The sequence below is a fragment of the Streptopelia decaocto genome (genome assembly GCF_964273445.1).
Source record: "Streptopelia decaocto genome assembly, contig: HAP1_SCAFFOLD_1144, whole genome shotgun sequence".
Taxonomy (NCBI): domain Eukaryota; kingdom Metazoa; phylum Chordata; class Aves; order Columbiformes; family Columbidae; genus Streptopelia; species Streptopelia decaocto.
In genome coordinates, this window is record NW_028116169.1 from 18,600 (window position 1) to 44,000 (window position 25,401).

General features: G+C 66.9%; 6 protein-coding genes across 7 annotated transcripts; 1 reads left to right on the forward strand and 5 right to left on the reverse strand.

Moving 5' to 3' along the window:
* Nucleotides 1-125: 125 nt before the first annotated feature.
* On the reverse strand, nt 126-11,571 carry PITPNM1 (phosphatidylinositol transfer protein membrane associated 1). The gene is made up of 24 exons (XM_082076968.1): nt 11,536-11,571; nt 11,197-11,307; nt 10,385-10,599; nt 10,183-10,304; nt 7,457-7,678; nt 7,038-7,355; nt 6,748-6,843; nt 6,532-6,639; nt 6,363-6,424; nt 6,027-6,271; nt 5,289-5,478; nt 5,067-5,174; nt 4,827-4,960; nt 4,422-4,582; nt 3,866-4,036; nt 3,541-3,687; nt 3,300-3,448; nt 3,112-3,222; nt 2,756-2,872; nt 2,409-2,557; nt 2,151-2,300; nt 1,610-1,793; nt 1,231-1,359; nt 126-1,112 (listed from the first exon to the last, which is right to left on the reverse strand). Exons 2-24 carry the CDS (start codon nt 11,272-11,274, stop codon nt 846-848), a joined length of 3,633 nt encoding a protein of 1,210 aa, XP_081933094.1. The 5' UTR covers nt 11,275-11,307; nt 11,536-11,571; the 3' UTR covers nt 126-845.
* A 389-nt stretch (nt 11,572-11,960) lies between these two features.
* On the reverse strand, nt 11,961-13,047 carry CDK2AP2 (cyclin dependent kinase 2 associated protein 2). Of its 2 annotated transcripts, none has more exons than XM_082076965.1 (4): nt 12,682-13,047; nt 12,493-12,593; nt 12,284-12,416; nt 11,961-12,173 (listed from the first exon to the last, which is right to left on the reverse strand). In XM_082076965.1, the coding sequence occupies exons 2-4, from the start codon at nt 12,505-12,507 to the stop codon at nt 12,106-12,108; spliced, it is 216 nt and encodes a 71-aa protein (XP_081933091.1). In that variant the 5' UTR covers nt 12,508-12,593; nt 12,682-13,047; the 3' UTR covers nt 11,961-12,105. The 2 variants fall into 2 exon arrangements, with proteins under 2 accessions (XP_081933091.1, XP_081933090.1); XM_082076964.1 differs by having other exon boundaries at nt 12,699-13,046.
* Nucleotides 13,048-14,041: 994 nt separating this feature from the next.
* CABP2 (calcium binding protein 2) lies at nt 14,042-16,393 on the reverse strand. Its single transcript, XM_082076959.1, has 8 exons — nt 16,265-16,393; nt 15,878-16,032; nt 15,618-15,779; nt 15,445-15,475; nt 15,237-15,371; nt 15,050-15,159; nt 14,829-14,976; nt 14,042-14,754 (listed from the first exon to the last, which is right to left on the reverse strand). The coding sequence occupies exons 2-8, from the start codon at nt 15,947-15,949 to the stop codon at nt 14,729-14,731; spliced, it is 684 nt and encodes a 227-aa protein (XP_081933085.1). The 5' UTR covers nt 15,950-16,032; nt 16,265-16,393; the 3' UTR covers nt 14,042-14,728.
* NDUFV1 (NADH:ubiquinone oxidoreductase core subunit V1) lies at nt 16,308-19,399 on the forward strand. Its single transcript, XM_082076963.1, has 10 exons — nt 16,308-17,180; nt 17,286-17,368; nt 17,434-17,604; nt 17,672-17,855; nt 17,926-18,115; nt 18,260-18,472; nt 18,558-18,724; nt 18,792-18,873; nt 18,958-19,103; nt 19,182-19,399. Exons 1-10 carry the CDS (start codon nt 16,323-16,325, stop codon nt 19,263-19,265), a joined length of 2,178 nt encoding a protein of 725 aa, XP_081933089.1. The 5' UTR covers nt 16,308-16,322; the 3' UTR covers nt 19,266-19,399.
* Nucleotides 19,400-19,681: 282 nt separating this feature from the next.
* NUDT8 (nudix hydrolase 8) lies at nt 19,682-21,253 on the reverse strand. The gene is made up of 4 exons (XM_082076960.1): nt 21,040-21,253; nt 20,840-20,972; nt 20,278-20,355; nt 19,682-20,159 (listed from the first exon to the last, which is right to left on the reverse strand). The coding sequence occupies exons 1-4, from the start codon at nt 21,237-21,239 to the stop codon at nt 19,929-19,931; spliced, it is 642 nt and encodes a 213-aa protein (XP_081933086.1). The 5' UTR covers nt 21,240-21,253; the 3' UTR covers nt 19,682-19,928.
* Nucleotides 21,254-22,254: 1,001 nt separating this feature from the next.
* Nucleotides 22,255-25,396, reverse strand: MTCH2 (mitochondrial carrier 2; the record flags this gene model as incomplete). The annotated part of the gene is made up of 13 exons (XM_082076961.1): nt 22,255-22,458; nt 22,571-22,646; nt 22,920-22,987; nt 23,311-23,358; nt 23,493-23,586; nt 24,067-24,126; nt 24,241-24,292; nt 24,390-24,447; nt 24,533-24,586; nt 24,752-24,778; nt 24,905-25,011; nt 25,157-25,241; nt 25,310-25,396. 13 exons carry the CDS (start codon nt 25,394-25,396, stop codon nt 22,372-22,374), a joined length of 903 nt encoding a protein of 300 aa, XP_081933087.1. The 3' UTR covers nt 22,255-22,371.
* Between the last annotated feature and the right edge of the window lie 5 nt (nt 25,397-25,401).

Consider the following 25,401-nt stretch of genomic DNA (forward strand, 5'->3'; position numbering starts at 1 on the left):
ACTTAGAAGAATGTCTGTGAGGGGTAAATGAGGTAAAATAAAGTTGCAGGCAGGCCGGGAACAGCTCAGGGGGAGCTTGTCAAGCCCTGGCCCTGAGGCCTCGCAAACTCGCTGCAAAACCGAGCCCTTGCTGCAGTAAGCGCTGCCCCTGTTACGGATGTGGTAGAGCTGCTAAATAAGCCCAGGCTGGCTGCTCCTCACCACAACCTGCCCTAAATTGTTCACAACCCAACTGCTGTGCCCCAGGAACCCTCCCTGTGTGATGCTGTGGGCCTGAAGCGCCCCAGGACCAGGGGTTTGCCTGGGACCAGCGGGGAGAACCTGTAGGGGCGTTTTGTGTGGCTGGTGGGGTACAGAGCAGACACAAGGGCCCCGATGCCTCATTTTTATATCACTTTATTTCAAACCGCAACGAAACAAAGAGAATGGAGGAACCGTTTTGAATCCCAGCCTTTCCCCTGCCCCACGGCGGGCGACACCGAACGGAAATAAATAGGTGGGGGTCAGGGAGGTGCCACTTGCCCTGGGGCGCAGCTGCAGCAACCCCAGCCCTGCCTGGGGACAAGTGACCCGGGGGGCAGTGCATCAGCTGCCCAAGGGCTGACCCCCGGCACTGCCCGGCAGCGGCTCTGCGGCCCCAGGGGACCGGGGGGACAGGGCTGCGGGGTGGGGGCAGCAGGGGGGTCAGCCCCGCGGGGATCACTCCAGCCCCCAGGGCGGCTTAGAGCACTGACTCCCAACGCCCCACGCATTTTGGGGGACCCAGCAGCCTCACCTCCTCGCTCGGAGCCCAGCGCAGGCTCCAGCCCCAGACGCTCCTGGGCGGGACAGTGGCCGCGTCCCCCTCACTCCTCACCCTCCAGCTTGAGGCTGACGCTGCGCGGCTTGGCCCAGGGCAGGCTGGGGGGGGCTGTCGAAGAGCCCCCATCCCGCTCAGCTTGGCTGGAGCCCCGCGAGCGCAGGAGCTGGCTCTGCTTGCGGAGAAAGTCGACGGGCGCCGGGCAGCCGTAGGTGCCTTTACCCAGCACGGGGCGGGGGGGTCCCTTGGGGGAATGAGCCAGCGCCGCCGCCTCCAGCTGAGCCAGGTGGGCAACGTAGCCCTCGGACAGGAACTGCGGGACACGGGCAGCCTGAGCGGGTGGCCATGGCCACCGCACGCTCCTACAGCCCCAGCGGGGTCAGCAAGCGTTCCCTGCAGCCCCAGCCTGTCCCCAGTCCCACCCACGGTACCTGGCACTGGTTGAGGAACTTCTTGACGGCCCGTCCCACGATGTAGATGTGTGCCGGTGAGAGTCCCAGCGAGTTGTAGACGGAGATGTCCTTGGTGGAGCCGTAGCCAGCAACGATGTTGATCTCTGCCTGCCCAGGGACAGGAATGTCAGGGCAAGGAGTGGCCCTTCCCATGGGGACAGCCACCCTGGGGGACAGGGATAGCCACCCCAAGGGACTGGGACACCCTCATGGGATGGTTGTGACACCCATGGGCTGGGAGCTGCTCCGCTGTGCCCTGAGCTCTGCCCTCAGTCCAGCTCCGAGCATCTCCACCCCACCCAGGACAGAGGCACAGCCCACAGGACCCCACCACCACCATTGTCCCCCGTGTCCCCACCTCGGTGCGCAGGCTCTGCAGGAAAGCGGTTTTCTGGCGCAGGGGGTCGTGGGTGAGCCCGTCGCAGAAGGAGACGGCGCCGTGGGGGAAGTTGTGCTGGGACAGCCAGGCCACCACCCGGTGCTTCTGCATGTCGGGCCGCCCCGTCACGTAGATGATCATGTAGCCCGAGTCCTGCCAGTGCCTACGAGGGGACACGTGTCGGTGGCAGGAGCCTGTGCGAGGACAGTCCTGCTGGCGGGAAGCCACTGAGCATCTCCCAACACACCACACATGGGTGCTGCCCCCGAAACCTTCCTCCTCCTGGGGGTTTTAGCAAGGCTGAAGGCACAGCAGAGCTGTGGGATATCACTCACAACTGGTTTCAGGACCAAAACTGGGAGCAAACTGCAAAAACCCTCTGGGTGTGAGGGCGGCAGGAGATCCCCCAGCTCGTCACCAGGAGGGCAGCCTGCGCTGGTGTCCCGCGCCACCCCAGCTGGGGTGTCACCGCGCCACAAAAGGAGGGTTGGCTTGTCCCCACCACAAGAGGGGCACCTACCGTACGACGTCGACAGCTCCCGCCCGCACTTTGGGGTCACTGCCCATGATGGAGACGCTGGCGGTGAAGGAGCCATCGATGCTGAAGACGACCGACTCGGTGCCGCGGGCCACCACGGTCAGGTACGCCTCGGCGTAGCTGTGGTCCCCCCTGGGCGAGAGAGCAGGGGGCGCTCAGGAGGGGCTCAGGGGGCGCTCAGCTCTGCTCAAAGGGCTGGAGAAGGAACGGAGGTGGCACTGCACCCCCACAGCACCTCACCTGACCACCATGCGCACGGGGTAGATGCCGATGGCCAGAGCCTTCTCTGGAGGGATGGTGAAGGTCAGGCGGCCGCTGCCGCTCGTCACCTCAGTGCCGTAGTAAAGCCACTTCCCCGACAGCGGCTGCATCATGATGTAAATGTCCACCTGGGAGGGGGAAAAGGGCTGAGCATGGACTGAACCTCCAGATCCAGCCACATCCCCAACCTACAAGCCCTTTTAACCCCATCCCCACATCCCACACAGGTTCACAACATCCCATCCCCTGCTGTGGGTGACACCAGCCCTGTGACATCCCCATCCTGTTCGATGGGGTCCCGGTGGCACCCACCAGCCCAGTGGTACCTTCTCCCCGGTCAGCGTCACCACATCCAGGGGTCCGTACATGAAGCGCCCGCTCAGGACCTGCGGTTTGCCCTCGCACACGATCACATCGCTGGCTCGGTGGTTTGCTGTCACATTCTGCAGGGACACAGGGGACTCAGCAGCCAGGGCCACGGGTGGCACCCGAGGGAGCCCGTGAGGTGGCACAGGGACCCTGTGGGGCTGTGGGACCACCCTGGCATCCTCCTGGCAGGCAGGAGCAAACCCTCGTGGCTGCATCACCCCTCGGACGAGGTTTTTCTGGTGACTCAGGGGTGGCTGGAGCTCAGTGCTGTCCCGGCAAAATGTCACACACCCGCTGGCTACAGGGCACGTACCCGGATCTTCACTTGGGTGCGTCTGCGCTGCCACTTCTCCCGGGGGATCGCGGGGCTGTAGATAGAGCTCTCCTCGCTCTCTGCCGGCTGCGGTCCCTCCTTCTCCATCACCTGCCGAGCGGCACAGCCCTGGCTCAGCCCCTCTGGCACCACAAGCGGCGCCACCCGCCCCGCCGTGCCCGCCGCACCTGGCGCAGGATGAAAGCCACCACATCGGAGGATTCCCAGTAGCTGGCGTGGAAGAGGTGGGGCAGGGTGATGGTGGGGAAGGCGGTCAGGGCATCAGGGCAGTACAACGAGTAGTCGATTCGCTTTGGGCCCCACCAGCGCTCCAGGACTGTGGGGAGAGCTGGGATGAATCCGTCCCGGGTCATGTTGTGCGTCCCGAGGTGACAGAGTGGGGTGGGGTGGGAAGGGGGCGGCACTTACTCTTGACGACTTCGCTGGTGCTGGCGGGAGTAGGGGGTTCCGGCTCGCCGCCCCTCCAGAAGCCCCCAAAACTGCTGGTGGGGGTGGGGGGGGCGGCCACGTCCACGTCGGGCAGGAACAGGGCAGAGTGCGTCTGCAGGGTGTCCGCTGCGGAGAGCGCCCAGTGAGGCCACCCCAGCCCCCTGGGGACATCGGCTGCCCCGAGACCCCCCTCCAGCACAGCCCCAAAGGGCTCTTTGCCCCCCCAAACCCAACCGGGCTCCTGCAGCTGGGGGTGCTCTGGGTGCAGAGCTGGAGCCCCCAGACACACCGGGGGGGTGCTCACCCAGCAGGGAGGAGGTGCCGTCTCCCAGGGGGTATTTCTGGTAGCGGGGGACGCTGAGCGGCGGCACAGCATGGAAAGCCTTGGCCAGCAGCGGCTCCAGGCGAGAGGCGCAGGGGTCGGCCGCGTGGAAGAGGTTGTAGATCTGCTCGCAGGCGGGACGCAGCTGGGCCACTGGGACAGAGAGGGGACAGCAAGGGACGTCAGGGCTGCCCAGCAAGGGACGGGGCACGAGGGCTGGCGGGCACAGGGCAGCGCAGCCGGGAGCTCAGCACCCAGCGGGGACAAAGCAGGACCCAGCGAGAGGAAAGGCTGGGGGGGAAACCCAGGACACGGGTGACAGCCAGGGCTGGCACAGAGTGGCGAAGGGGACACTCGGGCACACAGCAACACCTGTGCGACCAGGGCTGGGCGTGCAAGAGGCTCAAACCCAAGCAGAATCTTTGGGGAAGCCCTGGGGGAGCTCAGGCTGGCAGGGACTGGAGGAGCACAACCTGGGGACAAGGACTTGAGCCCCACAAGAGGATCAGGGCGGGCAGTGTGGCTGGGGGGTCCTCACCATCCAGAGCGGGCATGACGGTCTTGCGCAGCGCCAGCACCAGCCCCAGCGGGGAACCGAAGAGGAAGAAGCCGGATACCTTAAAATCGAGGCGGGTGCTGGTGCTTTCCGCCCCGTCCCGCGGCGCCTCTGCCTCCAGCGGGGCCTCGCTGGCCTGCAGGCTGGGACAGCGGGGCTGGTGGGCATGGGGAGGGACGGCACCGTCCCCATCCCACCAGCCTGGGGACAACTCTGCGCCCAGCATGGCCCCGTTAGCCCGGAGGAGCTGCTGGAAGTGGGGACACCCCAGGGCGGGCTGTCCCTGCACAACACTCCTGCCCAGGCTGGTGCGGACAGAAAGGCACAAAATCAGTGGGAAGATGAGCAGTGTTCCCAGCCGCTGCCAACCATCCCCGTCACTCTCACCTGCCCGAGGAGCCGTGGACGTCCCTCTGTGTCCCCGGCTCGGGGCTGGCCTGGCCCGACCCCGCGGCTCCGTCCGCCCCCTCGGCCAGGGGGTCCCGGCCGCCGCACAGCTCGGGGGACACGGGCTCCGCGCTCTGCAGGTGAAACACAGCGACCGCCGGTCCCCGCTTAGACACCCCCCACCAGCCCCGCTCCCCAGCACCGGGGCTGTGAACCCCCCTTCCCCACCCCGGCACTCACCAGGCTGCCGCGGCGGCTGCTGCTGCGGCTGCCCCCCGCGCCCCCCCGGCTCCGGCACAGCGCGTCGAAGCCCAGGATGCCGCCCACGCAGTCCCCCAGCAGCACCACCTGCCAACAGCACCGCGGCAAGGGTGAGGAGGGACGGAGCCCCAAGCCCCCGCGCAGGGGGAGCACGGTCCCTGGTGGAGCCTGCAGCAAAGCTCCCCCCAAATCCCGTCTGACCTGGCCGCAGAAGCCGGCGCCTTCCCCAGAGTGCAGGAAGGCGCTGTAGGCGTGGTTGGCGCGGGCGATGACGGTCCCCACGGCATGCTGGTAGCTCCCCGAGGAGGTGGCCAGCAGCGGGAGGGCGGCCAGCGGGATGTGGTCCTGGCTGCTGGACAGGCTGTCCCTGTCGTGGCTGTAGGGGCTGAGCCTGAGAGGGACAAGGTGGGGGGGAACAAGGAACATGTGAGGAGGATGAATGGGGCTGCCCTGACGTCCCCATCCCACCGCACAACACTTGCCCCAGGATGCTGCACTGGGAGTTATCCCCATCCCATGCCATCCCATCCCACCGCTTGCCCTAAATCATAGAATCACAGAATAATTTCGATTGGAAAAGCCCCTCAAGAGTCCACGGGGGAGTCCACCCGTTCCCCCACCCTGTCCCTGCCCCATGTCCTGAGAACCTCATGTCCGTCTGTCCAACCCTCCAGGGATGGTGACTCCAGCACTGCCCTGGGCAGCCTGTTCCAATGCCCCACAGCCCTTTGGGGAAGAAATTGTTCCCCAGATCCAACTTCAACCTCCCCTGGTGCAACCTGAGGCTGTTTCCTCTTGTCCTTGCTGCACCAGGAGAAGTAAAGTCCTCTCCCTGAGGCCACCACCTCTCCTGTCCCCTCCCGCAGCTCTGGGGCACTTTTCCATGGGGACAACCCCCTCCTCACCCACAATCCCGGCACACAGCCCTGCCGTCCGTACTTAGAGACGAGGGCGTAGGCAGTGGCGCAGATGGGAGGGCAGGAGACAAGGCGCAGGGCCACGTGTCCCAGCGCCTCGGGGAAGTGGATGCGGGTGACGGCGTCGAAGGTGGCCGCCAGCGTCTGCACGTCCGCCTGCTTGGAGCCCGGCTCGCCCACCCCCTGGTCCAGGATGTTGCCGCTGTGGAGGATGAGGAAGAGGGCATGGATCCGGCACGCCTGCGCCACGCTCTCCACCGAGCCGCCCTGCGGGAAGGAACACGCTGCCATCAGCACCTGTGACGGGTGGCACGGGCGGGGGACACGGCACAAGCGAGGGGATGAGCTGGGCACGCACCTCGGGGAAGCTGGACGTCCCCAATCCTTCGCCATCCACCTTGGGGGCGCTGGCTCCGTCCACTGCGAGCAAATAGCTCCAATTAACCCAGATGGGGTTTCCGGGGGGGGCAGTCCACTCCCAGGCCACCCGCATCAGGGTTTGGGGACAGGGCCCCTTCACGACTCACCCAGCGCCTCATCCAGCTCCGACGGCCACTCCAGCGTGTCCAAGAAGTCATTGGAGCTCCACTTGGTCACTTCCTTCGCAAAGACGTCGTCGCTGTCAGACAGGTCCTCTGCAGCAGCGGGGAAGGGACCGTGGGTTTGGGGAGCACCCCTGTGCTCGCACCCCCGCCCCAGAGCCCCCGTCAGGCACACCCAGCCCACCCGAGCCAGCGCCGCACCGTGGGCATCGAAAAACTCCTCTTCAGAGCTGTTCTCGGAGTCGCGGGCGATGTTCTGCATCCGCCACTCGGACAGGCTCTGCGGAGACACCCCCCCTGCCGCCAGCGCCGGGTCAGCGCCCGCAGCCAGACCACAATCCTGCCCCATAGCCCCACTTGTTCCTCCAGCCCTGGGGCACCCAGAGCCCCAAATCAGGGAAGAGGGGGTCCCCTGAGGTATGTCCTATGGCGAAGAGCACCCGGGGGGCCTGGGGGTCCCCACGCCACCCCTGCAGGACACAGCCCCTCACCTCCGTGCTGGGAAGAGTAGGAGGAGCGGGAGGAGGTGGACCACTGCTTGGCAAAGGAATCGTCAGGAGAGGCATCGGCCCCAACCTGTGCCTCGGCTCCTCCGTCCTGCTCGCTGGGCCCCCCCGGCTCCGGCCGCCCCTCGGAGCTGGGCCCAGCAGTGGGGGGCTCCTCGGCCTCGCCACGTTTGGCCATTTTCTGCGCCAGCATCCGTGCTGTCTCCTCCTCCAGCTGCCGAATGTCCTCCATCGTCAGGTCCGTCCACTCGTCCTGCCAGCACCAGGCCTGGCGATGGGCGCGCAGCATCACCTTCCGCAAACCTGCCACGTCGCGGGGGACAGGGAGCGAGCTCGGGGTGTCCCCCGCCAAACCTGCCCCCCGGCAGCACCAAGGGGCCAGCGGTCGGGATGTCCCCACTCACCCACGTCGTGGATGAACTGCTCTATCTTGGATTGCATCCCCCAGTAGCGGAACTCCACCTTGCAGAGCTTGTAGGCGCACATCAGGGTCCCGCTGGCCGCCGTCTCCAGCCAGTCGTCCCCCAGCGGCCCCCGGCCCGTCTTGGCCGATCGGTAGAGTTTGGGGTCCTCCTCGGGCTTGTATTCCCCGGGGGAGATGGGGTCACGCACGATGTCGATGGTGTCTGTGGGGAAAACGGCGCTTGTCACCCTGGGGTGCTCAGCAAGGGGACATGGGCAGGCGGGAGACCCCTCAGGGACAAAACCGGGGTAAAAAAACAGGGTGTCTTCCAAGCAAAATGATTTTGTGACTCTAAAAATGCACAGGAAATTATTCCCACGAGCCACACATCCAACAATCAGTAACGAACGCTCTCCATCCCCGTGGGTTTAACACCAAAGGTGCCTTTGGGTGCAGCTGAACGTGTCCCATCCCTGCGTGGGGGCCGGACCCGGCGCCCTGTGGCTGCAAGAGGCGCCGGGGGCCGCGGGGGGGCACGGAGGCAGCGAGGCGTGCGGGGAGCCGGGCTGACACACATACATGCATTAGCGGGAGATTTGGCAGCTGGGAGAGCGGCCCCGGCGACCCCGGGGGACGTGGGGGCTGGTGCCGAGGAGCAGGCGCATCCAGCAGCTCGGTGCGGTGCTGAGACCCACCGTCTGCCCCCCAGACCCGAGGGTCCCCCCAAAATGGGACACAGAGCTCAGCAAAACCACCATGAGACTAAGGAGGAGCCCCCATCAAGGTGAGGGATGCGATGGCAAAGCCCCCCTCTCAACAAAATGGGAGTGAGCCCCCAAAATGGAGGTGGCATCCCCATAACTGTAGGGGGAGAGCACAGATGGCACCCAGAAAAACATGATCCAATGGCCCTCGGGGGGCCATTTGGGCCTGAGCCTGCACAAAATTTCCTGCAGTTTGGCTGCTCCAGCCCCGTCTCCAGGCCAGATCCCTCCAGTCTGGCCTGGGGGGCACTGGGGGCCCCAGGGTACCCCGCTGGTCCCAGGACCTTCCTGCAGAGCTGTCCCCGCACTGTCACCCCAGCCCATCCCCAGGCTGTGCCCTGGAGGTGCCCACTGGCCTCTGCCTTCAGCTTGGGCCAAAAAAATGAAAAAAGGAGAAAAAAGGACTTTTAAGAGTGAGACCAGGAGGGCAGCTGCAGGGCAGGTGCGCTGGAGCCGGGCCCTTCCCACGGCGGGAGCTGAGGTGCAAAGTGCTGCAACCCCTCCAACCCCCCCAGCCTGCGAAACACACCCCAGGGTGGGAAAACAGCCCAGGGTGTCTAAATTGTGTGGTGAGAGGGGCTGAGAGGACACCCTGGGGGACCACATCTTCCTGCCTGAAGCACAGCCCTGCGTGCCCCCCCAGTCAAGCATCTCTGCAGCCACACCATGGAAATCAGAGCTGCCCCAAGCCCACGGAACAGCCAGAGCCTGGGAAGCAGTGGGGCGAACACGAGCCCGCACACCAGCACTGGCCGAGCAGCCGGGACGGCCACACGTTGTGGTCACAGCGAGGAGCTGGGAAAGGACCTGCAGCTCCCAACAGCATCACTCCTGTGACAACTGGAGGGTCCGTTTGCTTTTATCGCTGCGGGAAAACCGGCGAGGAGGCCGCTGTCCCCGTGGTTCACCCCGACACGAACCGCGGCGTTCGCTCTGCCGCCCTTTGAAACGCGAGATGGGGTTTAAATCTGTCGGTGCTACGGGACACCGGGGGGGGAGCACGACCTGGCAAAGAAAATCCCTACGGGACGGGCACCACGGGGAAGACCAGGCAGGGCAGCGGGTACACGGCTGCGCTCTGTCCGCTGGGTCCCTGTCACTGCCTGGGGGTGGCAAGGGCAGAATTTGTCCCTCCAGGCCCAAGTCACCAGCATCCCGGCCGGACATCCCCGGTGCCGCAAGAGCCAATAAGAGAAATAGGTCAGATGAATCATTTCCTCCGAGTGCCTATTTTAGGCCTCCATTTTAAGAGGCTGCGCGTCATGCTTTGCACTCCAGCGCCTAAAACAACCAGACTGACACCCCCGGGAAAGGGAGGCCACGGCGCCGGGGCCGAACCCGCTGGTGGGGGAGGAATCGCACCCCAGGCTCCCCGCTCTGCCCACCAGTTCCCCCAGTAGGCAGCAGAGATGCCCAGAGCTGGAGAGCGATCTGGAGCAAAGCCCTGGGGAGCAGGAGAAGCAGGACAGGGGGTGGGAAAACAGGGACAGGCTTTTCCAGCTCCATCTGATCCGAAACGCCCCGCAGGATCCCAGTGAGGGTTCCCGTGCACACCCGGAGAGGCAAAGTCAAGCCAGACTGTGTGGGACAGGGAAGTAGCGAGGAGCAGGCTGGCACCAGGAAGGGGAGGGCTGCAAACAGGCAAGGGAAGAAGGCAATGGACAGAACTGCTTCCCAAAACATCTTCAACACAGACTCTAGTTTAGCAGCGCTGCCAAGGGAGCTCAGGGCAGGGAGCTGGGGGTGCAGGCGCTTTCCCCTGCCAGGGTCCCCACATATCTGTCCCCAAAACGCGAGGACCAGTGCAAAGAGCACAGCCAAGCATGTTGCATACACCGAGAAGCTGAGCCCATCGGGCACCACTGCGCACCCACACACCCAGCCGGGGAGCACCGCGGGGAACCCCCGCAGGCACCGGGTCCTGCCCGGCACCCCGAGCCAGCCCCGTGGCACCCGCGCTCACCCAAAATCCTCTGCCTCTTTTCAGCCGCGCTCAGGTTGAAAACATTGGTCTGCTGGCCCGCGTCCGGCCGGTAGTACGTCTCGATGTCAATGGAGAACTTCTCCACGAAGGGACAGGTGTACCTGGGGGATGTGCAGGGACAGGGCTAAGCCTGGTGGCACGGCCACCCCACAGCCCGCCCCGCGTCCCCAGCGGGTCCCACCTGGTTCGGGTGTAGGGGTACGCGTTCCAGGACTCCTCCTCCACCTGCAGCGCGGCTTTGGGGAGCAGAGCCCGAAACCAGCTGGGGATGTGGGAGCCCACGTGGTAGATCTTGTGGGTGTACTGGCCGCTGCCGCCGGGGCCGTCGCTGTAGGGTCGGTTGGCCAGAATCTCCACGCCGCTGCCCTCGCCGCTCGACTCCTCCCGGCTCTTCTTCTGCGGGGAGAGTGGTGGGGTGAGCACAGCCCCCCCAAACCTGGCACCTCACAGGCCCCCAGGGTCCCTGTACCCACCCGCAACCCCCATTTCCCCTGTGCTCACACCCCCCAGCCCCACACCCACTCCCAGGGCCCCCCCGCTTGGCTCAGCGGCTCCAAACCCACCCAGAGCTCACTGATCCCAATCCTCCAGGATCAGCCTCAGGGCCCCTGCGCCCCCCAGGCTCCAGGATGAGCCCCACAGACCCCTACACCTCTCGTGCTCAGCCCCACAGCCCCCGACATCCCTTAAAGACTCAGCCCCACAGCACCCTGAACCCTCACAGGTTCCATGCTGAGCCCCACAGCCTCCTGGACCCCCCAGCTCCCCACGGTCAACCCCTCAGCCCCCCATGCTCAGCCTCACAAACCCCTGCACCCCCAGCTCCCCACGTTCAGCCCCACAGCCCCCATGCTCAGCCTCACAGCCTCCTGCAGCCCCCAGCCCCCCATGCTCAGCCTCACAAACCCCTGCACCCCCAGCTCCCCACGGTCAACCCCTCAGCCCCCCATGCTCAGCCCCACAGCAGCCCCCATGCTGGGCGCCCAGCCCCACCTGGATCATGTAGAGCTGGGCCACCTGGTACTCGTCCACGCTCATGGGCAGCAGGACGTGGTACTCCTTGATGAGCATGGCGGCGGGGGGCAGCGCCGCCGGGGGCAGCGCCTGCGGGGGCGCCCGTTATCCCGGCTCGGCCCGGCTCAGCCCGGCCCGGCCCGGCCCGCTGGGCGCCCGTTGCGACGCTCCCGAGCCCGCCCCGTTCCCATGGCGACGCGCCCCCCGCCCGCTCGGCCCCGCCCGGCCCGTCTTCGGCTCCGCTCGGCTCTTTCCGGATCCCTTCGGCTCCGCTCGCCCCCCGCCGCCGCCGCCCCCCCACCCGCCGCCCCGCCGAACCTGCGCTGCTCCGAACCGGCCCCTCGGCCCGTGACATCACAGCCCGTTCCCACGGAGACGGCCGTGACGTAGGGAGGGGGGGCCGTGACGTCAGAAGGCGGAAGGCGGGGAGCGCCGCTGCACGGGCGTTCCGCGTGCGCCGGCTCCCCCGGCCCGACCCCCACCCGGCCCAAGCTGCCGCTGCCCGGAGGAAAACCCGAGGTTTTTATTTTCGAAACCCATTATTTTAAGAGTTAAAAGCGGGGTTTGCTCATTCCTGCACCTCTCGGCCAGGCACAGCGCAGCTCCAAGCCCTTCCCGATCCCAGCCCCTTCCCAGCTACACCCCGCAGAGCAGCGTTCCCCGTGTTCCCCCAGCAGCCCCGGGGACGCCTCAGCCACCCCAGCACCCACCGCACCCCCCCGCGGACACAGCACAAGGCAGAGTCCCAACCATGTCCTTTATTTATAAAAACACGCATTTATAAAGAGCAGAGAGCCGGGGGGGTGCGGGCAGCACACAGCGCCCCCCGCCGCCAGCGGGGCAGGGACACCGGGGGTCCCCGGGGGGGATCCCGGGTGACAGCAGCCGTTACGTGCGGGCGTTCCGCTCTGTCTCTGCCAGGCACTCCCTGACCAGCGCCCGGGCGTGGATGATGCCTGCGGGGAGAAGCACAGGAACACCCCGCATCAGCCTCTCCCTGCTCCGAGGGGAGGGGACGCGGCACCGGGGGCTGCCCGGTGTGCGTGTCCCGCCCCGGCCGCCCTACCCCGCTTCAGCCGCTCCATGGCGCTCTTGCTGCCGGCATAGGTGGGCCGGATCTCCTTGCCCATCTCCTCGATGACGGAGAGCAGGTCGGTGTAGGTGCTCTGCGAGCCCTGAGCCCCGGGGGGCTTCATCGCCTGCGGGGGCGGGAGGGAACGGAGGGGCTGAGCGCCGCCCCCGAGCCCCCGGCCCCGCCGCCGCCCCCCGACTCACCTGCACGTAGCCCATGGACGGCGGCCCGAAGTCATTGAAGAGGGGCCGGAACGCGGCGGCGGCGCCGGGGACCGAACCGGAGGGCGACGGGACGCTCGTGGCTGCGGGGAACGGAGGGTTAACGGCGGCTCCCCCCCTTCCACCGGGGCTCCTTCCGCTTCCCCGGGACCCCCCGTCCCCCGCGGTTACCGAGGGGCTGCGCTCACCGGCGGGTGGTGCCCCCGGCCCCGGCGGGGCGGGGCTGGCGCTGGCTGCTCCGGGGGTAGCGGGGGCGGGAGCGATGGGCTTGTAGGACATCCCCGACGGCCGCCCGCCGCTGCCGGGGCCCGGGAGCCCGGCGGGGGTCGGTGGGCGGCCCCCGCGCTCGCCCCGCCGGTTGTAGCGCCGCTGCCCGCCTCTCCTCAGCTCAGCTCAACCCTACAGACCCGACCCGAGACCCGGGGAGAGCGGAGCGCGGCGGCTCCGGCCCGGTCCCGCTGCGCAGGCCCGGCCTGGCCTGACCCGGCCGCCTCCCCCCGCCGGTGCCGCCGCTCGCCCTGATGACGCCTGCGCGCCACGCCGCCATACGTCATCACGCCGCCGCGCTCCTGCCCCGCCCCCCCGCCCGTCACCGTGGAGACACGCGGCGTCGGCCCCGCCCACCTCCCCCCGCGCGACCAGCGGTTCCCGCCGCCTCATCCCGAGCGGGGCCGGAGCCGCCGCCACCCCGGAACGGCCCAGCGGCCGCGCCGGGCTCCGCGGGCCTCCCGCCGCCGCGGGCCGGCCAGCCGAGCGGGGCCGGGCGCACCGGGAGACGCGCCGGTTGTTGCACCCGGTGGGGGCGACTGACCCGGAGAAATAAACTTAACGGCAGAGTCGGTTCTACTGTTAAACAGCATCCTCTGCTTTATCAGCGCTGGGGATCATCCCCCACCAGGGCTCCCCAAACTGCAAAATATCCCCTGTGGGCATCATTGGGGATAATTATAATCTTGACAATAGTGAATTTTAGTTTTGTTACTCTTACGAAGTGAAATTTGGGCTTTGCCCAGAGTATTAAAAATTTTACTTTATATCTGTGACCCTAATTTTAACGCTAAGAATTTTTACTTGTGTGGTGCTACAATGTTCTCTTTGGTATTGCTATCCAGTAACAGATAATTATGCCCGTACTGCAACACAAGATGATAATATTTTGTAGATCAGTGTTGCAAAAGAATTTGCAAGTATATTGAAAAGGGGGGAACTGAAGAGAAGCTGCTACATTAACGTACACTGTGATTAAGTTAGAAAAGACATACCCATCATTAACCAATTGACATGGTAAGTGCTTTCCGACCTCCTGCAAAACAAGGGGATATTTTTCAAGTCTTAGATCCTTCTGCGTGACAAGAGGGAAACAGAACATTCAGTTACACGTTGTTTAGAAGCAGAGCGCTTAGTTTATCTTTAACTAATAATTAATAGATGTATTGTAAGAAACTAAACAATTATGACTAACATCACAAATTATTTCTTAGTATAGCACTGTATGCCAAAATTTTCAAAAATTGTAATGCATATGTAATAATTATGTGAATATAAGCAATGCGAGAGCATCCAGCGTTTGGAGCGCTTATGGAGGATGATCCCCAGCGTTCCCCAGCGCTGATACAATAAAGAACGCCGCTTAACAGTAGAATTGACTCTGCTGTTACGTTTATTTCTCCGCTTCTCAACCGTGGAGGGAACGGTCACGAGCAAATTCTATTTAAATGCAACATGACAAGCAAAAGTCTGTAGAGAGAGTTTTTCATTGCAAAAGGGTAAAGCCTGAAAAAGTTACCACATTTGTTCAGACACCCCGGGTGAGACATGGAGGAGGATTTATTCCCTGCCCCGGCGCTGGGTACGGGGGTCGGAGCGGAGGCTGGAGGATCAACCAGCTGGAGTTTTGGAGAACAGCGGGTGGGGTGAGCCCAGGGGGGACGGGGACGCTGCAGGACGGAGCAGAGGTGACCGGCCGCTGCCCAGCCAAACCTGCGCCAAAAAGGGGCCTGGCCCCGCCACCCCACGCCGCCGTTGGGCGCCGACAGCCGGGCGGGCGCGTGGCCGGGGCGGGTCTGACACCGCGGGCACCGGAGGAGCGGGGGCCCTGCCCCGGGCTCGGGTGCCGCGCTGCCCCGCACGGCCCCGCCACCGCCCGGCGGCTCCTCCGCACCCCCCGTCTTCGTAAGGCACGGCGGGGGCTCGGCTCCCGTGTTGGCACGCGCCGTCCTCAGCGCGACATCATCCGCACAAACTCTGCCGGAGGGAGAACACGGACTAAACATCCCCAATATCCCCCGGCATGCTCCCGGCCCCCTCCCCGCCCCTACCTTCGAAGTCCACCAGGCCGTCCCCGTTGAGATCCACGTCCTTGAGGATCTCGTCCACCTCGCGGTAGTTGAGCTGCTGCCCCAGCAGCTTGCGCATGGCCTCCCGCAGCTCTGCCATGCTGATCTGCCCGTCCCCGTTGGTGTCGAACTGCGGGGCGAGCGTGTCACCCCGGGCATGCGGCAGCTGCCTGCGCCAGGCTGTGCCGTCCCCGTCCCCTCACCTCGCGGAAGGCGTCACGCAGCTCCTTGATCCCGATCATGTCCGCCGTCTCCGCCAGCATCTTGGGGCCCATCAGTTCCACAAAGTCGTCAAAATCCACCTTGCCCCCAGCTACGGGAGAACGGGGGTGTCACCGGGGTGGGGGGACAGGGATCAGCGGAGGGGTCTCCCCATGCCCCACCACCTACTGATCTGCTGGGACAGCTCGATGAGCTCCATCTCCGTGGGCATGTAGCCCATGGTCCGCATGCACTCGCCCAGGTCCTTGTAGCTGATGTACCCGTCGCGGTCCTTGTCGAACTCCCGGAAGGCCTGTTTCAGCTCTGGGGACAGCACGGTGTCACCACCGGCACCGCCGCCATCCCCTCCCTGTCCCCCGGCCCCACGTCTCCTCACCTTCGATCTCTTCAGGCCGCAGCTCTCGATCCTGGGAAAGAGAAAGTGCGAAGAGGCATCAGGGGCTCCTACTCCCACCGATCCCCCCGGGGATCCTGCCCTAAATCCCCCGCCGGCTCGCGGGCGGCAGCGCGGTGCCCGGTGCGGCGGGTGCGCGGGGAGGGGACACGTACCAGCTGGGTGATGGCGATGCTCTGCCGCAGGAAGATGCAGGCCGGCCCCACCAGCCCCTGCAGCACCGAGTAATTCTGCAACGGCGGGGACTGCGCCGCCTCCGCCACGTCCTCGGCGTCCCCGGTGCCAGGGACCGGAGCACCGGAGCGCGGCTTCCCGTCCTGCAGGCAGAGTAGGTGTTGGCGGCAAGGGGGGCGACTGAGCCGGGGCTCCCCCCACCCTCCTCCTGCTCGCCAGGGCGGGCACGGGGCGGCCTTACCTTGGGGAGCCTCCGCTCAGGGGTCTTGGTGCAGTTGCCCATGGCTGGGGGCCGCCCCGCGCCGCAGGGCATGCCTGGCCCCGGGGGGGCCGGCTGGCACGGTGCTGGGGGCTGCCGCCCCGCCAGGGCCGGGGCCGGTGTGAGAGCGGCGGGGGCTGCCCGGGGATTTGAGGTTTTTATGGAATATCTGAGGATATGCAGGGCAGGCGGGGGGGGGCACTGTGCCCGCGCACAAACATAATCCACCGGATTATTCCCTGCTTGGCCGCTCTGCTCCAGATGTGGGGAGCCGCCCAGCTGTTCCCCGGCCCCCAGCCTCTCCCTGCGGGGGCACTCAGGGTCCCCCAGCCCTGCTGTACCCCGGCCTTCGCCCCCACCACTGGTTACCTGCCCGAAAGTGGGGGGCGGCTGGGGCCCCGGCTCCTCGGTGACCTGCTGATGCTCCATGGGGGGTGCACCACCTTGGTGGGGCCGCCCCCGGTTCCCCAGGGTGCCGGTGGTGCTGGGACCCCTGTGCCCGCAGAGCTGCGGGGCCAAGCGGAGACGGCGGCCACCCCGTTTACTGGGGCCGTGGGGGCGGGAGGTGCCCCGGCAGGCGGGGGGCGCGGGGCTGCCGGTGCCCTGGCGCTGGGGCCCACGGAAGAGGAAGAACATGCTGCCCGCCACCCTGTCCCACTGCTCGCCAACGGTCCCTGCTCCCTCTCCCCACCCCGGGGCCGGACGGGAGGGAAACCGGATCCCCCAGCCCCAGCGCTCGCCCCGGCCCCGCTCCCTCGCCGGGACGAGGCCACCGCCGGTGGGGGGAACATGGCCCCGAACAGGAGAGCGGCCAGGGGAGAGTGAGACCCGCCGGACCCGCGGAGGGGCCCGGGGCGGAGCGGGTGGTGCAGCCCCCCCGGGCCGGGGGGGTCGGAGCGGGGCGCCCCGGGGGGCGCTGCGGGGGGTGCCCGGAGCCTCCGGTTACAGCGGCCGAAACCCGACCCGCGCCCGGGGCACGCGGCAGCGCGGGCGCGGCGCCAGCCTGGTCACGCCCCCTTCGAGAGACCGCGCCCCCGTGTCGTGTGGCCACGCCCTCAGCCGTGTGGCCACACCTCCGTCATGTGGTCACGCCCCTGCTACCGCCCCGGTCGCTGGCGTCACCGCTGCACCGCGCCGTCGGGGCTCGCCGCTGACGTCATCGCGGCGCGACGCTGCGGGGGCGGCTGAAGGTGACGGGGGTCCCGGCGCCGGTCCCGGCGCCCGCTCCGCCATGGCCGCCCGGCAGCTGCTGGCGCTGCGGCGCCTGCCCGCCGCCGCCTACTCGGTGAGCGGGGACGGGGACAGCGCCCGGCCGATCCGATCCGATCCGGTCCGCGGCGGGTCCCGCCGGTACCGGTGTCCCCGGTGCTGAGTCCGTGTGTTCCCGCAGACGGCGCCCAAGAAGACGCAGTTCGGGTCGCTGCGGGACGAGGACCGGATCTTCACCAACCTCTATGGGCGGCACGACTGGAGGTGAGCAGCGGGGGCCGCGGGGGGGTCCCGGTGCGGCCGTCCCGGCTCACCGGCCGCCCCCGCAGGCTGCAGGGCGCGCTGCGCCGCGGCGACTGGTACAAGACCAAGGAGATCCTGCTCAAGGGCGCGGACTGGATCCTCGGCGAGGTCAAGACCTCGGGGCTGCGCGGCCGCGGCGGCGCCGGCTTCCCCACCGGCCTCAAGTGGAGCTTCATGAACAAACCCCCGGACAGCAGGTGAGAGCGGCCCCGGCCCCGCCCCGCGGCCTCCCCGCGGGCAGCCCTGACAGCGCCCACCCCCCAGGCCCAAATACCTGGTGGTGAATGCGGACGAGGGGGAACCGGGGACGTGCAAGGACCGGGAGATCCTGCGGCACGACCCGCACAAGCTGCTGGAGGGCTGCCTGGTGGCCGGCCGCGCCATGGGCGCCCGCGCCGCCTACATCTACATCCGCGGAGAGTTCTACAACGAGGCCTCCAACCTGCAGGTGAGCGCCGGGCAGGGCCCCCCGGCACCGGCGGGGAACCCCCAGACCCACCCTTCCGTCCCCGCCGCAGGTGGCCGTGCGGGAGGCGTACGAGGCCGGGCTGCTGGGGAGCAACGCCTGCGGCTCGGGGTACGGCTTCGACGTGTTCGTGGTGCGGGGCGCCGGCGCCTACATCTGCGGGGAGGAGACGGCGCTGATCGAGTCCATCGAGGGCAAGCAGGGCAAGCCGCGCCTCAAGCCGCCCTTCCCCGCCGACGTGGGTACGGCCCCGGCCCTCCCCGCTGCGCTCGGCGGCACAAACCTTCGTTTCTCGCTGGCACAAAATGACGGCGACCGGACAAAGCCAATTGTCCCCGCGCTGCCGTCCTGCCGCAGCGGCCATTGAGAGTTCCTGCTGCTTCCAGGTGTTTTCGGCTGCCCCACCACAGTGGCCAACGTGGAGACGGTGGCCGTGGCCCCCACCATCTGCCGGCGGGGGGGCGCCTGGTTCGCCGGCTTCGGGCGGGAGCGCAACTCGGGGACGAAACTCTTCAACATCTCGGGTCACGTCAACAACCCCTGCACCGTGGAGGAGGAGATGTCGGTGCCGCTGAAGGAGCTCATCGAGAAACACGCTGGTAAGCGCCGCCGGCCGCCCCACTGAGCCGCACTGGGCTGGTGCTGGGCCCAGCTCAGCCCATCCTGTTCCCCTCTCTGTGCCAGGTGGTGTCCGGGGGGGCTGGGACAACCTGCTGGCCGTCATCCCGGGGGGCTCCTCCACGCCGCTTCTCCCCAAGTCGGTGTGCGAGACCGTGCTGATGGACTTTGACGCCCTGGTGCAGGCGCAGAGCGGGCTGGGCACAGCCGCCGTCATCGTCATGGACAAATCGGTAAGGGGGAGCCCCCTCCCCGGCCCCCCACGCTGTGGCGGGGCCCTCAACCCCCCTCCCTCCCCAGACCGACGTGGTTAAAGCCATCGCTCGCCTCATCGAGTTCTACAAGCACGAGAGCTGCGGGCAGTGCACGCCGTGCCGGGAAGGTGAGCGGGGGGCCAGGGCGGGTGGGGGGCTGGGAAATGGGGGGGTGCACTGCAGGACCCCCACGTCCTTCCCCATCCCCGCAGGAGTCGACTGGATGAACAAGGTGATGGCGCGGTTCGTGCAGGGCAACGCGCAGGTGGCCGAGATCGACGCGCTGTGGGAGATCAGCAAACAGATCGAGGGCCACACCATCTGCGCCCTGGGCGACGGCGCGGCCTGGCCCGTGCAGGTGGGGAGGGGGGCGGTTTTGGGCTGGGGGGAGCTGGTGGGCTCCCCCAGCCCCCTTGACTCCGTACCCTTGGCACAGGGTCTCATCCGCCATTTCCGCCCGGAGCTGGAGGCGAGGATGCGGCGCTACGAGGAAGCCAAAGCCCGAGCGGCATCAGCGTGAGGAGCCGGTGGCAGAGGAGGGGTGGTGGTGGCTCCAGTGGCCATGGCCGCTTCCTTCTCGGGGGGCTGCCTAGGGGACGAGGCGGGTTTTACAGCACTTGGGGGTCCCCAATAAACGCCGCTGTGCTCACAGGCTCCTGTCTCTGCTGGAACGGGGCAGGAGGAGGCTGGGGGTGGGAAGGGAGTGCTGGGGGACTCTGGGTCCTGCCTCACCTACAGCAGGGGATCCCCAGGGATCGGGGGGGATCTCCAGGAATCAGGGGATCACACAGCTGGGGCCTCGACACCCCCAGACTGGAGATCCTGGCTTCCCATGCGACTCCATGTCCCCTCTCTGGGTCTGGTCATGGGGCAGCACCCCAGGGTGCTGGCACTGAGGCCCAGCCGTGACTTAGAAACTGTCATAAATGGTTCAAAAACGCAGGGTTTTTTTACTAAATCACAGTGTGTGACATCAACCAGGGGCCCACAGAACCCTGGGGGCAGTGGCACCGATGGGGGACAGAGCGGTTTCCCTGTGACCGTCCCCTCCCGCCATCCCCGTGTGCATGGCAGAGTCACCCTGCAATACACGAAGCCACAGAACCGAGGGACGGGGACAGCGCTGCTTGTACGCGCCCCCCCCAAAAAACACCCCCTGGGGGCCACCCTGTCCCCTCCCACGTCACACTGAGGGGCTCCGGGACAGCACGTGGGTCTTCCTGCGGTAGCGGTCGGGCGCCAGCAGCTCCAGCGTCATCTCGGTGACGATGGCCGTGAGCCCCCAGACCCGGTGGGGCCCATTGAGGAAGACGGGGAAGGTGTGGCTGTAGCGGCCGGCGGTGCGGAAATGGGTGTAGCCCTGGTTCTCCTCCCGCAGGAGATGCGCCAGCGGCAGCGTGAAGATCTCCTCCACCTGCGAGGGGGTGGCCGGGGACATCTGCCACTGTGTCACCAGGCAAAGGGGTGGCCAGGGACATCACCAGGGAAGGGGAGACCCCAGGGAGGGGACATGGCCCGCGCGGGTCACCCACCTCGTCAGGGTTGGGAGTCAACGTCAAGTTCTCCAGCAGCCCCAGGTTGGCCACAACAGGAGCCACCAGCTGTCCCTGCTGGAAGGTGTGACAGCAAGGGACGGGGGTGACAAACCCCCTCCCCAAAGCACCACCCACTCACTGTGACCCCCTGCACCCAACTGGGACACCCTGCGCCACATCCTGACACCCATCGTGTGTCACCCCCTCTTGGTCTGCAGCCTGTGCTCTCTGTCGCGCTCACCCCCTGCCACCCCATGTCCCTGTCACTCTGCCCATGTGTCCCTGTCACCTGTATCCCTGCTGTCTCGTCCCTGCCACTCTGCCCTTGTGTCCCTGTCATCCCATGTCCCCGTCACCTGTGTCCCTACTGCACTGTCCCTGCCACTCTGCTCTTGTATCACTGTCACCCCACGACCTTGTCACCCCATGTCCTCAGTGTTTCCAGCCACTCCGTGCCCCCAAACACCCTCCGTGCCCCACGACCCCATCCCCGCCCCGGTGTCCTTGTCACCGTGTCCGCTGGCTCCCGCCCCCGGTCCCTGTTCCCCGTTCCCGGTACCCGGTCGGGCAGCGGCCGCAGCTGCCCCCAGACTGTCTCGGCTCCCAGCTCCAGCCCCAGCTCCTCCCGCGTCTCCCGCAGCGCCGTGGCCACCGCGTCCGTGTCCGCCGGGTCCCGCTTCCCCCCGGGGAAGCTGCGGGAGTTACCGGGGGGTCAGTACCGGTACCCGCCCCCCCCGGCACCCGCCCCGGTGCCGGTACCTGACGTCGCCGCTGTGGGGCCCGCCCAGGCGGCGGGAGCGCAGCGTGAAGAGCAGCGCGGGGCGGCCCCGCACCGAGCACAGCGGCACCAGCACCGCGGCCGCCGCCGCCGCGCCCCGCCGAGCCGCCCCCGCCGCCGCCAGCCGCTCCCGGCACCGCCGCTCGCTGCCGCCGCTCAGCAAGCCCCCCGCCTCCGCCATGGCGCCGGGAGGACGTCCGGGACCGCCCGCCCCCGGGACCGCCCCCCGGGACCGCCCGGGCACCCCGCGGCGGGGCGGCTGGAGCGGCCGCGGCGGCTGGAGCGGCCGCGGCGGCTGGAGCGGCCGCGGCGGCTGGAGCGGCCGCGGCGGCTGGAGCGGCCGCGGCGGCTGGAGCGGCCGCGGCGGCTGGAGCGGCCGCGGCGGCTGGAGCGGCCCCGGGCCAGCCGTTCAACCCCCGCCCGGGTGTGCAACAGCCGGCTGAGCGTGCGTCCCGCCCGCGGCCTGTGCAGCGCCGGGCCAGCCGTTCAACCCGCAATGGGTGTGCGATCCTCTCACCGGTGTGTGACCCCCCACCGGGTGTGCAACTCACCTCCCAGCTTTGCACACACGCTCCCAGCCGTGCAATCCTCCTGCTGCATGTGCAACCCCCCCACCGGCTATGCAACCCCCTTCCCCAGCTGTGCCACACCCCCCAGCTGTGCAAACCGCCGCACAAGCCTCCTCCTGGGCGTACAACCCCCTGAGAGGGTGTGCAACCCACCCACCAACCCTCTTGTCACAGGCCAGATGTGTCACCATCCATTCGTCCCCTCTTACCTGGGGGTGCTGTGACACCCCTGTGGGCGCTGCCAACAGTGGGATCGATCCCTTTGCTGCTCCCACCACCCACTACAGCTCCGAGAGGGGAAACTGAGGCACGCAAGGCCTCGGGGCAGCACTCTCCTCCCACCACCCATGCTGCTGCACTGTAATTATCCCCAGCCGTTAACGAGTGGCCCCTGGAGGGGTTGGGGACATCGCTCCCCAAGTTCTGTGATGCTTTACAGTCCGTCTTTAAAACTCGTAGTTATTTTTAAGGGGTTGATGTTTCCAGGGGGAATTTCCTTAGTTGAAACAGCCTCATCCGGGACCAAGGCTGGGAAAACGCTTCTGGAGTAACTGGGGAAAGCAGGAGAGGGATTTCTGCCGGTGGATTTACCAGGCGGCCTCAACAACAGACTCTCGCACACCCGTCTTCATCTCTCAGCATTAAATGATTTTAAAAAACTGTATAGAAATCACCACTCTCTCATAATTCTTTGCCCCCCAGAGCCCGACGTCGGCTTCACGATTCCCCCTCCCGGCTCCAGCTTCAACGAAACCTCCTCTCGTCCCACACGTAGCGCTTCCCCGCGGGCACCTTGCGGAAAAACAGGCTGTTCCCTCGGCTCATGTTGCCCTGGAAGACGGAGATGGCCACGATGCGGTGAGTCAGGGTTGCCCCGAGCCCCGTGGGGCTCCCACCCAGCTTTTCTTTGGTGGCCGGGGACAGTGCGGCCGTGGTCACTCACCTCCCGGTGCAGCTGGCTCCAGCAATCCAGCCAGGACGAGTAGGTGGGCGCGTAGGGGAGGAGACCCCCGGCCAGCCTGGGGGAAGGAGGAAGGAGAGACCCCATGGGGGGTTATTTCTGTCACCTCCGCAGCTCCGCACTGAGCAAAACCCCAAAATGGACCTTTAGAGGCCCCCCACCACAGTGCAACTGATGAGGGAATCGACCCCACAGTGAATTTGGAGCCTCTTTGCCAACCACGCAGTTGGGAAAGGTGTTTTTTGGAGATGATGGGACGCGGGGGGACACAGCTGTCACCACACCGGCCCTCGCGGCAGGTGGGGGCAGTGGGGGGCACCAACGGACTCACCCGCAGTTATTCACGGCCATCAGGTTGGAGACCAGCACGAAGGGGTAGGTCAGCATGCTGGCGAAAAACTGCAAGGGAGAGGAGCAGGGCTGGTCGGCAGCGGCTCACGGCCCCCCCAGGGACCCACCCCCCTCCGCTTCCCCCTGTGGGGGCAGAATGAGCCCCAAAAATCCCCAGGGTCCCCCTGGGAGAGAGGCGGCTCCATGTGGGGCCAGGCGACGTGGAAGCCGTGAGCCCATGGAACATTCCGTCCCCTGCGGGCTCAGCACCTGGCTCTGCCCCCCACCCCCAGGACAGGGGGGGTTCCTTAACACCCCATTTCCCCAGGGACGGAGGCTTCCGGGTGTCACGCAGCCGGGGGTACGCACACACGCGCGCTGGCTGTACTCACGCCGGTCACTGCCTGCGAGTAGCTCTTCATCTCAGTCATGGTGGAGACCTGCACGGGAAGAAACGGCACCTTCAGCCCCCGCCACCTCAAAGCGGGGCCCTGTCCCCCTGAAATGTCCCCTGAGCCTCCCCCATCCCTCACTGCCGTCGTCCTGCCCCCCGAGTGGGGCGCGGAGCCCGTACCCCGTTCTCCAGCGCGTACGTGTTGATGAGGTAGGCCAGCATGTTGCAGAGCCAGAGGGAGAGGATGTCCCCGAGGAGCCGGGGGATGAGGCCGCTGCAAGACAAGAGGGACCGTGAGCTCCGGGGAACGGGAACGGGGGGAGCGCCTGTGTCCCCAACAGCCGCGTGAAGGGGGGAACCCCCCGCCCCGCAGACAAAACGCTCAGACGAATGGTTCTGAGAGGATGTGGGCGCAGAGAGGAGCAGTGGAGGGACCCAAAATACCACCCAGCCGCCGAGAGCAGGAGGGGGAAATTTTAATATACATTTGCTCTGTTTTAACGGCTCTAAATGTCAAATGTCACCCGCAAATCCCAGGGCTGGTGGCTACAAGTGCCAGGAAGCCCCCCCAGGGGGTAGAAGGGGAAATCAGGGACCCCAGCAGCACATGAGGTGAGGGCAGGATGGGAGAGCAGAGCTGCAGCTGGAGGGACAAATAACACCCACACGGCAAGCGAAGCCCCACAGATTTTGGGTAGGGACTCCATGGATTTTGGGGGGCAGACCCTGCAGCCCCCCCACTGTCAGCACTCACGCGAAGAAGCCCAGGATGCCCTCTTCTCGGTAAATCGTGGTGAAGGCGCTTAGTGTCCCGCTGCCCCGGGGAGGAAAAGGAGGGTGACGCAGTCAGAGGGGGTTCTGCGGGCGGGCAGCCCCCCCATGGCAGCCCCATTTCCACCCCCAGCAGCCCCAGCCCCCCAGCCCCTACCTGTACTTGGTCTCGCGGCCAATGAACTGCACCATGCAGCGCAGGGTGATCACTGTGGGCAGACACGGGGGTCAGCAGGGGCTCAGGGACACCCTGGGGTGACACGGGAGCAACAGGCGCTTGTCACCGGCTGTGGAGGGGTCACCTACCGTGAAAGGGGTGGGTGATGAGCGTGGCGGCGGAGCGAGCGACCATCTCTCGGGAGGTCTGGGGGAGAAACGGGTGGTCAGGGGGACACGGCGGGGGTGACAACATCACACGGAGCCCCCCGTGCACCCAGTGCCCTCCTCACCTCCTTCAGCACCTGCTCCAGTGAGGACACCGGCTCCTTCTTGCTGCTTCCAGGCTGGAAAGAGGCATCGGGTGGGGAACAGCCCCCGAAAGGCACCGCTCCCTCCCCACCACCCCTGGGGGCCCCGACCCCCCCAGTGCGGGCTCAGGAGCCCCCAGAGCCGGGTGTCCCCCCCAGGGCAGCGGGAGGGAGGGAGAGACAGATGGAGGATTCACCCACCTCAGCCTGCTCAGCCTCCTGGTATCGCTGGGGAGGGAAGCGCAGGGTCAGCGCAGCCGCGGGGGAGGGGGGAGGCTCTGCCGCTGTCCCTGTGTCCCCAGTCCCTGCTGGCAGAGCCCCCGGGTCCCCAGCGTGTCCCCATCTCCCCAGTACCTGCAGCACTTTGCTGTGCACGACGGTGCCGATGGCGCTGGAGCAGAGGCGGGGGGTGAGGCCCTTGAAGAGTCCCGCTCTTCCATCGACCTTCACGATGTGCTTGGCTGGGGACAGCGGGGACCCGTCACCCCGGGACGCCCCACGGGGGACAGCGGGACGCGGGGACGCCCCACGGGGGACAGCGGGACGCGGGGACGCCCCACGGGGGACAGCGGGACGCGGGGACGCCCCCGGGGGGGACAGACTCACCGTACGCGAAGAGGCCGGGCAGCTGGTAGACCTGGCGCCCGAAAACGTTCCTGCCCAGGGTGGGCGGCAGCGGCTCGTAGCCCACCTGCGCGGGGACAGGCAGCCGGTACCGGGCCCCGCGCCCCCCCTCCCCGGCCCCCCGCCGCCCCTTACCTGCACCAGCACCTTCACGTACATGAGGGGCTGCGAGAGCACGGTGAGCCCCGAGCCCAGCAGCACCTGCGAGGCCGCGTCCGCCATGGTGC